Source organism: Schistocerca americana, chromosome 5 (assembly GCF_021461395.2).
Source record: "Schistocerca americana isolate TAMUIC-IGC-003095 chromosome 5, iqSchAmer2.1, whole genome shotgun sequence".
In the NCBI taxonomy this organism is placed as follows: Eukaryota; Metazoa; Arthropoda; class Insecta; order Orthoptera; family Acrididae; genus Schistocerca; species Schistocerca americana.
In genome coordinates, this window is record NC_060123.1 from 50,009,227 (window position 1) to 50,026,355 (window position 17,129).

The 17,129-nt window shown below is 45.9% G+C and overlaps 1 protein-coding gene across 1 annotated transcript in view; it reads right to left on the minus strand.

Annotated features, from left to right (window-relative positions):
- Positions 1–17,129, minus strand: part of LOC124616001 (neuronal acetylcholine receptor subunit alpha-10-like) — a 209,666-nt gene that overhangs the window by 23,159 nt on the left and 169,378 nt on the right. The window contains exon 7 of the mRNA XM_047144212.1: positions 5,325–5,480. Coding sequence (XP_047000168.1) covers positions 5,325–5,480 — 156 coding nt within the window. The remainder of the gene's footprint in view (positions 1–5,324; positions 5,481–17,129) is intronic.

Sequence of the window (17,129 nt, forward strand, 5' to 3'; positions counted from 1 at the left end):
GTCTCCATGAAGCTGGGCTACGGTCCCGCACACCGTTAGGCCGTCTTCCGCTCACGCCCCAACATCGTGCAGCCCGCCTCCAGTGGTGTCGCGACAGGCGTGAATGGAGGGACGAATGGAGACGTGTCGTCTTCAGCGATGAGAGTCGCTTCTGCCTTGGTGCCAATGATGGTCGTATGCGTGTTTGGCGCCGTGCAGGTGAGCGCCACAATCAGGACTGCATACGACCGAGGCACACAGGGCCAACACCCGGCATCATGGTGTGGGGAGCGATCTCCTACACTGGCCGTACACCACTGGTGATCGTCGAGGGGACACTGAATAGTGCACGGTACATCCAAACCGTCATCGAACCCATCGTTCTACCATTCCTAGACCGGCAAGGGAACTTGCTGTTCCAACAGGACAATGCACGTCCGCGTGTATCCCGTGCCACCCAACGTGCTCTAGAAGGTGTAAGTCAACTACCCTGGCCAGCAAGATCTCCGGATCTGTCCCCCATTGAGCATGTTTGGGACTGGATGAAGCGTCGTCTCACGCGGTCTGCATGTCCAGCACGAACGCTGGTCCAAGTGAGGCGCCAGGTGGAAATGGCATGGCAAGCCGTTCCACAGGACTACATCCAGCATCTCTACGATCGTCTCCATGGGAGAATAGCAGCCTGCATTGCTGCGAAAGGTGGATATACACTGTACTAGTGCCGACATTGTACATGCTCTGTTGCCTGTGTCTATGTGCCTGTGGTTCTGTCAGTGTGATCATGTGATGTATCTGACCCCAGGAATGTGTCAATAAAGTTTCCCCTTCCTGGGACAATGAATTCACGGTGTTCTTATTTCAATTTCCAGGAGTATATATATATATATATATATATATATATATATATATATATATATATATATATATATATATATATATATATGCCAGGAGGTTATAATTGAATATTCCCTGTTTAATACGTTGTAACACGGAAATTAATTACAGTATGAGGACCAAACTTGGTAGCATTAATGTCAAGGACATGGGGAAGAGAAATAATGCAAATGTGTTTAATTGGAACACTATTAATGTCCTGCTACGGTAAATCATACCATTACATACCGGTACCATTACTGCTACATAAGAGGCTTAATATGGCGCCCATCAGTGTCCAGAAGAGTCTGAAAGCGCAGGATTGCATTCTGCACAGTAGGACGAAGCATGTCTATGGGTATGCTGACAACCTCTCTTGATATGCTGCTCTTCCGATCAGCCGATCAACAAGTTCCCCTGGTAAACCCTGTCCTTTAGGTAGCCCCACAGCCACAAATCATAGGGAGTGACATCAGGTGATCCCAACTAAGCGATTGGAAACGACCGGCTGATAATTCGATCGTTTCCAAATGTGTTTCGGAGAAGCAGGTGACCTTCACGAAAGATGTGCGGTGGGACATCATCTTGCGTGAGAACTGTTTAATTCAATGCGACTCTCGCCTGTAGGGTGGGTAGGACATGCTAGAGAAGCGTATCGCAGTACCGCTGGCCAGTCACACTGCATGTCTTTGGTCCCTAAGTGAAAAACCTGCTCAAAATAGAATAGGCCAATGATCTACATCTACATCTACATCTACATGATTACTCTGCAATTAACATTTAAGTGCTTGGCAGAGGGTTCACCGAACCACAATCATACTATCTGTCTACCATTCCACTCCCGAACAGCGCGCGGGAAAACACCTAAACCTTTCTGTTCTAGCTCTGATTTCTCTTATTTTATTTTGATGATCATTCCTACCTATGTAGGTTGGGCTCAACAAAATATTTTCGCATTCGGAAGAGAAAGTTGGTGTCTGAAATGTAAATAGATCTCGCCGCGACGAAAAATGTCTTTGCTTTAATGACCTCCATCCCAACTCTCGTATCATATCTGCCACACTCTCTCCCCTATTACGTGATAATACAAAACGAGCTGCCCTTTTTTGCACCCTTTCGATGTCCTCCGTCAATCCCACCTGGTAAGGACCCAACACCGCGCAGCAATATTCTAACAGAGGACGAACGAGTGTAGTGTAAGCTGTCTCTTTAGTGGACTTGTTGCATCTTCTAAGTGTCCTGCCAATGAAACGCAACCTTTGGCTCGCCTTCCCCACAATATTATCTATGTGGTCTTTCCAACTGAAGTTGTTCGTAATTTTTACACCCAGGTACTTAGTTGAATTGACAGCCTTGAGAATTGTATTATTTATCGAGTAATCGAATTCCAACGGATTTCTTTTGGAATTCGTGTGGATCACCTCACACGTTTCGTTATTTAGCGTCAACTGCCACCTGCCACACCATACAGCAATCTTTTCTAAATCGCTTTGCAACTGATACTGGTCTTCGGATGAGCTTACTAGACGGTAAATTACAGCATCATCTGCGAACAACCTAAGAACTGCTCAGATTGTCACCCAGATCATTTATATAGATCAGGAACAGCAGAGGTCCCAGGACGCTTCCCTGGGGAACACGTGTTATCACTTCAGTTTTACTCGATGATTTGCTGTCTATTACTGCGAACCGCGACCTTCCTGACAGGAAATCACGACTCCAGTCGCACAACTGAGACGATACCCCATAGGCCCGCACCTTGATTAGAAGTCGCTTGTGAGGAACGGTGTCAAAAGCTTTCCGGAAATATAGAAATACGGAATCAAGTTGAGATCCCCTGTCGATAGCGGCCATTACTTCGTGCGAATAAAGAGCTACCTGCGTTGCACAAGAACGATGTTTTCTGAAACCATGCTGATTGCGTATCAATAGATCGTTCCCTTCGAGGTGATTCATAATGTTTGAATACACTATATGCTCCAAAACCCTACTGCAAACCGACGTCAATGATATAGGTCTGTAGTTCAATGGATTACTCCTACTACCTTTCTCGTACACTGGTGCGACCTGCGCAATTTTCCAATCAGTAGGTACAGATCTATCGGTGAGCGAGCGGTTGTATATGATTGCTAAGTAGGGAGCTATTGTATCAGCGTAATCTGAAAGGAACCTCATCGGTATACAATCTGGACCTGAAGACTTGCCCGTATCAAGCTATCTGAGTTGCTTCGCAACCTCTAAGGTATCTACTTCTAAGAAACGCATGCTAGCAGCTGTTCGTTTTTCAAATTCTGGAATATTCCATCCGTCTTCCCTGGTGAAGGAATTTCGGGAAACTGCGTTCAATACCTCCGCTTTAGAGGCACAGTCGTCGGTAACAGTACCATCGGCACTGCGCAGCGATGGTACTGACTGCGTCTTGCCGCTTGTGTACTTTACATACGATGAACGTAACCGTGAAGGCACACCACGCGGGAAACTACATGCACAGTGACTGGAGGTGCACATCCCCACACTCGGCAATTCTGAGTGTTCACCTCACGCATCAGAGAAAAATGAGCTTCGTCAGTCCATAGGACGGCTCAGGGCCAGCCCTCGTCAACTTCAGTCCTTGTGAGAAAGTGGGAAGTGAAGTCAACACGCCGTTGTGCGTCCCGTGCTGCAAGCCTTTCAGCTGGCAATATTCGCGAAGTGCAGCTGCAGCATTACTATTGTTTTGATAATAGAGCTTCACCAATAATGCCCTGCTCCTTTTGTCCAGGCTCATGTTGACAGGTCAACAAGTGCACTGTGACTGGTCAGGATGCGAGACTATGGATCACGATGACTGATCACGGCACGTGGTGGCCATAGTCGGAACTGGACGGTTGCGCTGTGATGCATGGAAATTATGCACCCCATAATCTAGACATTAATGCTACCAAGTTTGGTACTCGTTTGATAATTAGTTTCCGTGTTATAATGTGTAAATAGGGAAGTTTAATTATAATCACCCTGTATATACACTACTAGCCATTAAAATTGCTACACCACGAAGATGACGTTCTACAAACGCGAAATTTAACCGACAGGAAGAAGATGCTGTGATATGCAACTGATTAGCTTTTCAGAGCATTCACACAAGGTTGGCGCCGGTGGCGACACCTACAACGTGCTGACATGAGGAAAGTATATAACCGATTTCTCATATACAAACAGCAGTTGACCGGCGTTGCCTGGTGAAACGTTGTTGTGATGCCTCGTGTAAGGAGGAGAAATGCGTACCATCACGCTTCCGACTTTGATAAAGGTCGGATTGTAGCCTATCGCAATTGCGGTTTCTCGTATCGCGACATTGCTGCTCGCGTTGGTCGAGATCCAATGACTGTTAGCAGAATATGGAATCTGTGGTTTCAGGAGGGTAATGCGGAACGCCGTGCTGGATCCCAACGGCCTCGTATCGCTAGCAGTCGACATGACAGGCATCTTATCCGCATGGATGTAACGGATCGTGCAGCCACGTGTCGATCCCCGAGTCAACAGATGGGGACGTTTGCAAGACAACAACCATCTGCACGAACAGTTCGACGACGTTTGCAGCAGCATGGACTATCAGCTCGAAGACCGTGGCTGCGGTTACCCTTGACGCTGCATCACATACAGGAGCGCCTGCGATGGTGCACTCAACGACGAACCTGGGTGCACGAATGGCAAAACGTCACTTTTTCGGATGAATCTAGGTTCTGTTCACAGCATCATGATAGTCGCATCCGTGTTTGGCGACATCGCGGTGAACGCACATTGGAAGCGTGTATTCGTCATCACCATTTCTGGCGTATCACCCTGTGTGATGGTATGGGGTGCCATTGGTTACACGTCTCGGTCACCTCTTGTTCGCATTGACGGCACTTTGAACAGTGGACGTTACATTTCAGATGTGTTACGATCCGTGGCTCTAACTTCATTCGATCCCTGCGAAACCCTACATTTCAGCAGGATAATGCACGACTGCATCTTGCAGGTCCTGTACGGGCATTTCTGGATACAGAAAATGTTCGACTGCTGCCCTGGCCAGCACATTCCCCAGATCTCTCACCAACTGAAAACTTCTGGTCAATGGTGGACGAGCAGCTGGCTCGTCACAATACGCCAATCACTACTCTCGATGAACTGTGGAATCGTATTGTAGCTGCATGGGCAGCTGTACCTGTAAACGCCATCCAAGCTCTGTTTGACTCAATGCCCAGGCGTGTTATTACGGCCAGAGGTGGTTGTTCTGGGTACTGATTTCTTATGATCTGTGCACCCAAATTGCGTGAAAAGGAAATCACATTTCAGTTCTAGTATAATATATTTGTCCAACGAATACCCGTTTATCATCTGCATTTCTTCTCGGTGTAGCAATTTTAATGGCCAGTGTTGTATAAAGCGTGTGAATCTGTGGGTCGGAGGACGTTTTGATGTCAGCAATTGCGAAGCAGTGAAACACTCACCGATAGGCGGCACAGAGATGCCGGCTGGACCATAGATGACGCTGGCGATGACTTGCAGGATAAACAGGTGTGCCAACACTCCGGCGGCCGCCAGCAAGGGACGCTGAGGTGTGGATGGCGGCAGCAAGTATGGCAGCAGTGTGAGCAGTGCCAGACCTACAGAACAGCACCGAACAGCACATTCACCACCTACTGCGCCAAGACTAAGGAAGCACAGCATAGTAAATGAAATGATACGTAAGCCAGGTCTGTGCACGCACTTGAAGCTGGTACTGGTCGCCTGATATCACACGTCTTACACGACGAAGCTGTGACGCAATCATACAACTCCATGATACCTCCACAGCAGAATTTGATGTACTGGTAACTGCAGTGATGAAGAGAGTTACTGATAATGCTTAAACAATTAGGCCAGGAAATGTGTAGCTTTGTTTTGAAAACGGAATCAATCTTAAGTATGCATTTGCGACAGGCTAACTGATATGTTTACACCCGAAAAAAAGAACGAAGGAGATAACAACAGCGTAGAAGGGTAACTCGCAGACAATCCGATATCTGATTTCAGTACCACGGTGTTTTCCTAGGCTTTGTCCTACCTGAGGCAGCTTACTCTGAGTTCCTCCGATTTTTAAACTTACTTAACCAATTATTTGTAGGGGATTTAGAGTTTAGCCTCGATTCTGAGTAATGATGAAACTTGGCATTTCTGCTCAAAAAAACATTTTTAACCAGTTGTATATTTGAAAACGAGTCCGGGATTACATTCAAGGGGAGCAGGGAATGAAAGAATAAGCCTTATGAAACTTCAGTAAGTATTTACTGTGAAATAAAAACAAAAAAGAATCAAAATAAAGGAAGTCTGCTCGAAAGTGTACCTCTATACACGTCTGTGAAATCAGAATCTGCTTCTGGGGAATGTTCAGTACCATTTGTTCCACTCCATGTATTATGAAGCACTTCGATCCTCCTTGGCCATCCAGATGATGGTCAAAACATTGCTGCTGATGCCTGTTCGAAACTAGCCCTCCTGAAGTCTTCTTGTGTAAGAGGTGGGTTCCTGCGACGGTTTGACGACGTACTATAAGTGTTGACTGGTATTAGTCATGCTAGATTGGGTTCATGTCATCATATACTGCAGATCATTGCATTCGGTTGAATTTTGCCTTCTGGAGGAATATGTTCAGTAGGTGGGCGCAATGTGTGCATACATTTTCGTCTTGAACGAGTACTCATAGTTGGTGTATTGACTGTAGGGATGGACAATAACAGTCTGGAACCGTGCGACCGCTACGGTCGCAGGTTCTAATCCTGCCTTGGGCATGGATGTGTGTGATGTCCTTGGGTTAGTTAGGTTTAAGTAGTTCTAAGTTCTAGGGGACTGATGACCTCAGAAGTTAAGTCCCATAGTGCTCAGAGCCATTTGAACCATTTGATGGACAATAGGTTGGGAGATCCTCTTACAGTATTGCACAGCCGTCTATAGTGAGGGGTGTCTGACATGAGTCCTTGGTAGTTGCCCAAAACGTGATTGAGATTTCTCCCTTCTGAGCCCATAGGATTGTATGTCTGAGCTGTGCACTGGCATCTGAAGTAAATACTTGATACTAGCCCAAACCATGGTTGAGATTCCTCCCTTCTGAAAGCATAGGACTACATGTCTAGATAAATATTTGATACTAGCCCAAAAGATGGTTAGTTTCCTCCATTCTCAACCAAAAGGATTGCATGATTGTGCTCTGCCTTGACGTCCGACATAGATACCTGACACTACCCCAAAACATGGTTGAGATTCCTTACTCACCCATAGAATTGCGTGTCTGAGCTACGCATTTTCGTCTGACATAAGTACTTGATACTAGCCCAAAACATGGTTGAGATTTCTCCCTTCTGAACCCATAGGACTGCGTGTCTGAGCTGTGCATTAGTACCTCTTTGCCTGTTACTCAGACCGCAGATAAATCTCACATTGATTGGTGTTGTTGTGGCATCAGCTGCCGGCACGCCAATATGAACAGCCATGGTGTATGTGGGCCAGCAACCACGTAGTCCTGCAGCTGGGCATTGCAATATGCTATCATAGTGCTCTGCAGTACGGCTTTCTAACAGTACCAGTTGATGAGACTGCTACACGCTGTGCCAACAAGCAGCAGCTCCACTGCCGACAACACGAAAGGAACCAAGCTTCTCTTACAATACTATTACACCCTCGGCCACAGCGAATCTTTATGCTTCCAGCTCAGCTACACCAGAGTTCCATGAAGTCTGTGCATACAAGTCGCCTCTTCAGTCGTTGGTTGGATGTGCAGCCGATCAGCTACATCCCCATCGAGTAGCATCAACTATGCGAAACCGCTGCTCTACAAGCCGTCAGCGAGCTCTGATGGTTCCGAGTCTCGAATTGGATCCACCGAGGCGACGCTGCCCAGTTGGTGCCATCGCCTGACACCCCAGCTAGTCCCTGAGGCTCCTCGGTTGAACTCTATACGTTCGATCCAGCCGCCGTTACGCTGCCACCGTATTCCACTGCCTCAGATTTCTCGCTTGCTGCTCGCCTGCTGCGATCGACTCCTAGGCTGCAGCCATTGATGTCCTGCGTGGAAGCGTTGCGCAGGAATTCTTGACTCTGCGCTCGCCGCTGGAAATCCCATCCCCCAGCTTCCAACGAATGTCACTTTGGAGTCTGAAGTCGCCATCCCGAAACTCTGTCGGTCTGTGCAGTGCGACAGTTTCGAGAACCCGACGCCATTGATCCAGTTTCTGTTCCAGGTACTCCCTTGCCCACTCTCTTTGCACACAATGGTACTGGATGATTTGGATTATTGTTCATTAGGGAAGACTGGAATGCAGATTGATCATGTGGAGACCATTCTGTACTGTGTGTGTCAACATAACACTCCCAGTCGCCTCCAACAGTTCAGTGTTCCGTTGTGTTGGTCATTCTCGGATTACCTGTAGACCATAACTTGCAAAGATCAGTCATCATCTTGTGCTGTTGACTGCAGCCAACCATTACAGGAAAGACCTACAGTTTGCGGCTTGTGAAAATGAATTAGCGTCAAATGACGTACATGTTATGTAAGCCACTGTTGGTCAGCTTACCATGATGACGAGTGTTCTTGGTATAAAGAGATAACGTGGGCACAGTTCTCTGCGTCACATTGCGACCATAAGCCAGATTGTCGTGTTCACGACTGGAGACACAGGGCGCTCTCCTGAAGTGCAGTGGCAATGCAGATTTACTTTTACCTCTGTTACACAGGTCCCTTGAGCGGCTTTTGAGGTCACAAGAGTCTTGACGAAGGGAGCCGTAACCGGTAAATAAACAAATATAATTGCGATCTCTACTGTTGCTTTTACCTTTTCGTGAGTGAGTTTTCGAGTATCTGAATAGGTAACATAAATTGCCGTATCTTTTGATTGAAATGATTCAGAAGCTTCAAATGGTTCTACCTCGAAGACACCATGGATCTTAATATGAGACAGAAACTTGAGCTCGGTGCGTCTACCTGTTCCTGAGAAAAAGGGTTCTTAATAGTCGGACGGACATACAGACAAACTGGCTGACTAGCTGACAACAAAGCGACGCCATGAGGGTTCCGTTTTTACAGATTGAGGCACAGTACCGTAAAAACATCACTTTTACCATTCATCATGGTGATGCTTTTGTGGCGAAATTCCTGTGACTCAGCGCATTTCAACGCGAAGAAGCTTATTAAGGAATTAGTACCAGAGATGGAAGAAGCGTCTACTGAGAGAAAAAAAACAATTTAAGACCAGGAATTAAAATCCAGGCCATTGAATTAGGCACTTACCTACTGGACCATGAAGCAGCAACACTGCACAGCCTCGTATAATAGCATGGGCCTATGCAAGAGGGCTCGACACCTGTTGGGTTGGGGGGTTGGGTTGTTTCTGGGAGGAGACCAAACAGCAAGGTCATCGGTCTCATCGGATTATGGAAGGAACCATCCCTGCATTTGCGTGGAGCGATTTAGGGAAATCACGGAAAACCTAGATCAGGATGGCCGGACGCGGGATTGACCCGTCGTCCTCCCGAATGCGAGTCCAGTGTGCTAACGACTGCGCCACCTCGATCGGTCGACAGCTGTAAAGAGGATCCAATGCAGCAGCGTGCTGGCACACCATTGCGCCATCACACCAGCCGGGCGGCACTGCAGCCTACTGGTCAGAGCCTGGCTAGTTACTGAAATCAGGGACACTTCTCTACGCGGCTTTACTAACCCCTCCAGTAGACATCTAAATGGATGCAGTGGAGCTGGCAGACGTACTGCTGCAGAATAGTGCAGTGCCACTGGGCCAAATGTTTGCCTGCTGGTAGCGATGGGCGTGGTCGGGACGTTCCAGTTCCGATTTCAACAGCTGCTTACCAAGCCTTAGCCTCATGCAGCGTCAAGCTGATCTCGTCTTGTGTTTACCTTCGTGCTCGTCCTCTACGCCACTGTAGATTAATTCACTGGTTGAGATTCGTTTCCTATTCTAGTGTTGAGCTCCCCGGCGTGTACTCCAGACACCATAAGCTAGCATGGTTACGTTCCTGCCGGCAGTGACGATTCTATGGTGTTGTCACGCCCGGGGCGATGCTAAAGCGGCGTGTGTGACATTTTCATCAGCAGAAACAGTGCACATGTAAATACTGACTGCCCGGAAAGGCAGGTCATCGAACTGGTGAGTCACCAGTCCGGCATGTTCCACAGAGAAGCATCCACCATGAAGCCTCTGCACTCCATCGTCATTTTGACACGGAGTCCAGTAGCCGCCTGGTGAGCCGAGGGTCAAACTGAGGCCCTCGTAGCCTCCGAGCCACTGGGGCGCCTGACAGTGCCATCCAGCTGTCTCGCACTCGGCGAGTCAAGTCAGACTGTCACATCAGCCATAACGTAGCTTGGCCACCAGTGCATACACCACGACTAAATGAGTAACGAAAGTTAATGTTTATTGATACGAGGGTGAATCAGAAAATCTTTCCCCCTACTCTTTTAGCCAAATTTCGGCTGTAAATGCGAAGTAAACTTATTTATTACCAGCGGTGGACCTTTCTTGGTTCGTGACGGCCTTACCTACCGGTCGCTCCGCCGCACAGCTCTGCTGTCAGTTGTTATACAGGGTGTTACAAAAAGATACGGTCAAACTCTCAGGAAACATTCCTCACACACAAAGAAAGAATATATGTTATGTGGACATGTGTCTGGAAACGCTTACTTTTCATGTTAGAGCTCATTTTATTACTTCTCTTCAAATCACATTAATCATGGAATGGAAACACACAGCAACAAAACGTACCGGCGTGACTTCAGACACTTTGTTACAGGAAATGTTCAAAATGTCCTCCGTTAGCGATGATACATTCATCCACCCTCTGTCGCATGAAATCCCTGATGCGCTGATGCAGCCCTGGAGAATGGCGTATTGTATCACAGCCGTACACAATACGAGCACGAAGAGTCTCTACATTTGGGGTTGCGTAGACAAGAGCTTTCAAAGGCACCCATAAATGGAAGTCAAGACGGTTGAGGTCAGGAGAGCGTGGAGGCCATGGAATTGGTCCACCTCTACCAATCCATCGGTCACCGAATCTGTGTTGAGAAGCGTACGCATGAACCACATGTTGTGTCGTACTTGTAAAGGCACATGTTCTAGCAGCACAGGTGCTCCATTGAGCGTAGGTGGAAGAACATGGGGCCCATCGAGACATCACCAACAATGCCTCCCAAACGTTCACAGAAAATCTGTGTTGATGACGTGATTGCACAATTGCGTGCGGATTCTCGTCAGCCCACCCACGTTGATTGTGAAAGTTTACAATTTGATTACGTTGGAATGAAGCCACATCCGTAAGGAGAACATTTGCACTGAAATGAGGATTGACACATTGTTGGATGAACCATTCGCAGAAGTGTACCCGTGGAGGCTAATCAGCTGCTGACAGTGCCTGCACACGCTGTACATGGTACGGAAACAACTGGTTCTCCCGTAGCACTCTCCTTACAGTGACGTGGTCAACGTTACCTTGTACAGCAGCAACTTCTCTGACGCTGACATTAGGGTTATCGTCAACTGCACGAAGAATTGCCTCGTCCATTGCAGGTGTCCTCGTCGTTCTAGGTCTTTCCCAGTCGCGAGTCATAGGCTGGAATGTTCCGTGCTCCCTAAGACGCCGATCAATTGCTTCGAACGACTTCCTGTCGGGACACCTTCGTTCTGGAAATCTGTCTCGATACAAACGTACCGCGCCACGGCTATTGCCCCGTGCTAATCCATACATCAAATGGGCATCTGCCAACTCCGCATTTGTAAACATTGCACTGACTGCAAAACCACGTTCGTGATGAACACTAACCTGTTGATGCTACGTACTGATGTGCTTGATGCTAGTACTGTAGAACAATGAGTCGCATGTCAACACAAGCACCGAAGTCAACATTACCTTCCTTCAATTTTGCCAACTGGTGGTGAATCGAGGAAGTACAGTACATACTGACGAAACTAAAATGAGCTATAACATGGAAATTAAGCGTTTACGGACATATGTCCACATAACATCTTTTCTTTATTTGTGTGTGAGGAATGTTTCCTGAAAGTTTGACCGTACCTTTTTGTAACACCCTGTATGAAGTTGGTGATTTTGCTTCAAACCTTAGGACAACTAAGTTTGATTCGTTTTCTATGGAGCAAGGGACGAACACCCATCGAGATCTACAGGGAAATGCAGCTCACATAAGGGGAAAGCTGTTTCGCTTTGAGAACAGTGAGATGGTGGTAGTCGTTATTTGAGTTCGACAAAGGCCGTGAAGTCTTGCACGACAAAGAGCGGTCGGGGAGACCGCCTTCGTCGTTGACTGACGACAACATTTCCTAAGTGGATGCCAAGGTGAAAACAGGTTCGTCTGTGCACATCACGGCCATTTCCCGGGAGCTCGACATATCGTGTGGGAGTGCAGCGATTCATAAATAACAATGAAGTCGAGACAGTAGTTCAACTATGGTTCCATAATTATCTGGACGAATACTACTGCAGGGCCAGCTGAAATTTAGTGCTGCCATGGGACAAATGTGTGAATTGGTGTGAGTACTAAGTGGAAAAATAGTGTAAGGTATGTAGAATAGAATGTATATTTGGCATTACGTGTATGTGCCTTATTTTGCGTAATAAAAATTAGGGGCAAAGACTTTCTGATTGCCCTCGTGCATTGTGCTCAACACAACTATTCATGGTTTTATTTGTAAATAACTGTTCCATCGAAGTAAACCAATGGCTGTTTGAATAGGGATGCTTCAATTTTTCTTAAAAATCTCCTAGGGTGAGCAAATGCGATTCGTCGTTAACGCAAGACCGTTCGCTTAACATGACACTCTTTTTAATCAACGACGTACATAGAAATATTTTCCTACGATGTTCTGTGTTCACATTTAACTACAGTTTTGCACAACATAAGAAATCACTTTTAACATAGCATTTCTTACCGTCAGAAGGATTTTCGGCTTACAGTAAAATACGTGTACATCAGTCAATCTGGTGCTTGCTTTAAGTAACTCATTGCTTCTTCTTTCAGTAGAATCCCTGTACTTGGAATCGTGTTCCTTCCTCCTTTATGTACACACTATCAGCTCCTCACCTTTCCCTCGTGAAAGCAAGTTACTACGCTTTCTCCATTAAGTGTCTCTTCTTTCCTTTTTCACATGAAAATGTTAAATTAAGTAATAACCTCCGACATTTGCAGAGACGTTTAGTTCTCATTTCGGATGGATGTGGTGGTCAGATAAAAATTTAGTCTTGCTGTGCTTTTATACATACGTATACTGGACCACAACCTGAAAATAACTTATGTCTTCCACATGAGAGGTCTTTATTTTTTGCACAACGATCACAATTTTGCTTTTTTTGTGAAAAATGGCATCAAATCATTGAATTTTTTGGTGGCAGGGACATCATTACTTCTTCTCAACAGCTTCCTGCATCTTTCAGCGTCTGCAAGACGTACCAGACACTGGTATTCAACACGGAAGAAGGTAGTGATCACTACTTCAAATCAACTGCAAAGAAAACTGTTAAACTGAAAGCACCAGGAGTGTATAAACTAGAGTCATCCAAGAGCTAAGTTCTTGTGCGAGATAGTTATTCGAGGCCTTGACATACAATTGCAATTACCAATTCATCATCGTCCGGCCCAAACCACCAAGGATAGAAACTTGAAATTTGCAGAGGGTTTTTATCTTATACTGTAGGCGTCGTTCAAGAAGTGACTTTTTGAAATTACATCTCTAAGAGGGGGAAATAGAGGATGAAAGGTTTTTTGAAAATATATCGCTATTGTAAAAATTTTGAAGCTATACCTACGAAAACTGGTATTTGGTTCCTCGGTCAGGAATAAATAAATATGTGTTTCATTATTTTTGGAAATGTGACTCGTGTGAGGCTCAATTAGTGGATGAAAATGTTTTTGAAAATAAATCATTAGTAAAGAACTACCAAAGTATTTTAAAGCTGCGATTATGAAAATTGATATTTAACTTCTCGGCTAGAAATGAAAAACACTTGCTACAATGTTTTTTGAAATTAAATCCCTAAGGGGGTGAAATAAGGGATGAAAAGTTTTATGATAATAGTTCATTATGAAAGCATTTTTGAAACTAAATCTACTAATATTTGAATTTGGCTTCTCGATTAGAAATAAAAATTACGTGTTTCACTGTTTTTGGAAATGCAACACCTATGGGGGTGAAGTAGGGGGATCACTTTTTTTTATAGCAATATTTCATTATGCAAACATTTTTGAAGCTAAAGCTATAAAAATTTGTATCTGGAAACTGTATTAGAAATAAAAGCATACACAATTCCTGGTTTTTGGAAATTCAACCCCTAAGGGGGTGGAATAGGCGAGACTGATTCACTGACTCACCGTTGCCTAGCCCAGACCCCTAAGGATAGAAGCTTGAAATTTGGAGAGGATGTTGATGTTACACTGCAGGCATCGTTTAAGAAGGGTCAGTGCTAAAATCCACTCCCAAAGGGGTGAAACAGGGGACGAAAGTCTTTTTGAAAATACACTCCTGGAAATGGAAAAAAGAACACATTGACACCGGTGTGTCAGACCCACCATACTTGCTCCGGACACTGCGAGAGGGCTGTACAAGCAATGATCACACGCACGGCACAGCGGACACACCAGGAACCGCGGTGTTGGCCGTCGAATGGCGCTAGCTGCGCAGCATTTGTGCACCGCCGCCGTCAGTGTCAGCCAGTTTGCCTTGGCATACGGAGCTCCATCGCAGTCTTTAACACTGGTAGCATGCCGCGACAGCGTGGACGTGAACCGTATGTGCAGTTGACGGACTTTGAGCGAGGGCGTATAGTGGGCATGCGGGAGGCCGGGTGGACGTACCGCCGAATTGCTCAACACTTGGGGCGTGAGGTCTCCACAGTACATCGATGTTGTCGCCAATGGTCGGCGGAAGGTGCACGTGCCCGTCGACCTGGGACCGGACCGCAGCGACGCACGGATGCACGCCAAGACCGTAGGATCCTACGCAGTGCCGTAGGGGACCGCACCGCCACTTCCCAGCAAATTAGGGACACTGTTGCTCCTGGGGTATCGGCGAGGACCATTCGCAACCGTCTCCATGAAGCTGGGCTACGGTCCCGCACACCGTTAGGCCGTCTTCAGCTCACGCCCCAACATCGTGCAGCCCGCCTCCAGTGGTGTCGCGACAGGCGTGAAGGGAGGGACGAATGGAGACGTGTCGTCTTCAGCGATGAGAGTCGCTTCTGCCTTGGTGCCAATGATGGTCGTATGCGTGTTTGGCGCCGTGCAGGTGAGCGCCACAATCAGGACTGCATACGACCGAGGCACACAGGGCCAACACCCGGCATCATGGTGTGGGGAGCGATCTCCTACACTGGCCGTACACCACTGGTGATCGTCGAGGGGACACTGAATAGTGCACGGTACATCCAAACCGTCATCGAACCCATCGTTCTACCATTCCTAGACCGGCAAGGGAACTTGCTGTTCCAACAGGACAATGCACGTCCGCATGTATCCCGTGCCACCCAACGTGCTCGAGAAGGTGTAAGTCAACTACCCTGGCCAGCAAGATCTCCGGATCTGTCCCCCATTGAGCATGTTTGGGACTGGATGAAGCGTCGTCTCACGCGGTCTGCACGTCCAGCACGAACGCTGGTCCAACTGAGGCGCCAGGTGGAAATGGCATGGCAAGCCGTTCCACAGGACTACATCCAGCATCTCTACGATCGTCTCCATGGGAGAATAGCAGCCTGCATTGCTGCGAAAGGTGGATATACACTGTACTAGTGCCGACATTGTGCATGCTCTGTTGCCTGTGTCTATGTGCCTGTGGTTCTGTCAGTGTGATCATGTGATGTATCTGACCCCAGAAATGTGTCAATAAAGTTTCCCCTTCCTGGGACAATGAATTCACGGTGTTCCTATTTCAATTTCCAGGAGTGTATATCGCTAGTAAGGTGATAACGAAAATAATAAGGAATATTGATATTTGGATTCTCAGTCAGAAATTAAAATTTCTAGTTTCAACATTTTTAGTAATTCAACCACTAAGAGGGTGAAATAGTGGATGAAAGTTTTTTGACAATAAATCCTCATTAAAGAACTACTAAGGAATTTTGAAGCTACAGGTATGTAAATTGGTATTTGAATTCTCAGCGAGAAATAAAAAGAAAGGTCTTTCAGTGTTTTCGGAAATCCTGCACCCTAAGGAAGTGAAGGGGGGATAAAAATTTCATAAAATTTCGTTGTGATAGCCTTTTCAAAGCTAAATGTATGAAAACTGATGTTTGGTATGTCTATTAGAAATTAATAAAATACCTTCTTCACTCTTTTCGGAAATTCAGCCCCCAAGGAGGTGAAATAGGGGATGAAAACCTTTAAGAAAATATTTCGTTATATTTAAAAAAAAAGTCTAAATCCACGAAAACTGGCATTTCACTTCTTGGTTAGATATAAGGAAATGTTTTAGTGGATGAAAGTTCCTTTGGAAATATCACCACAATAACGCAAAGAGCGTGCTTAACATCAACCTCCGACTCCAGATACCAAATTCGCTTTTTGGTCTGAAGTGCACCCGAAAAGACCATGGTTTAGAAGCCTTGATTAGCATGAAAAGTTTAGAAAGTGCTGCAGTTTTTGAACTAAATCAAATAAAACTTTTTAATAGTCACCACGACAAACTGACTTTGTCAGAATTGCGTAGAAATAGATTCGGCTTTTTAATACATTAATTGTTCAGTAGGCCTAATATATACTCACCAAATTATTTTTGATGTAATTACTACGCAAACGTGAGCGGAGGAGCGGGCGCTAAGTCAATTCTAAATAACGTAAAGATTCTGGGTGAGTTGATTTTCAGTCACATGTACAAAGATTTAATCAAGATAAAAAAGTTAAAAGCTCAAGACGTCAAGACTCTGTTTCAGTTTGACGAGTCAAAACTTTTTGAACACATTGATTGACGGAGGAAAAGAAGATGACAGACCGAACTTGATCAAATCTGACAACGGTAGCACTGAGGACCATGGATGGTTAGATTTGTTCAGCTGCACACATTTTTAATGTAAATCACTCTTCTTTAACTTTGATATATTAATATACCATGCGGTTAATAAATATAAGCAGTGCAGCTATTGTGTCATTCCTTCCTGCTCCGAGCAAAAAGCTTTGGCAAAACAGCTTATGTCAGTTATGTCAGTGAGAACCATAACCTGAAAAAAAAATTCACTATAGCTAGATTGATAAGTAAGTTAGCACATTG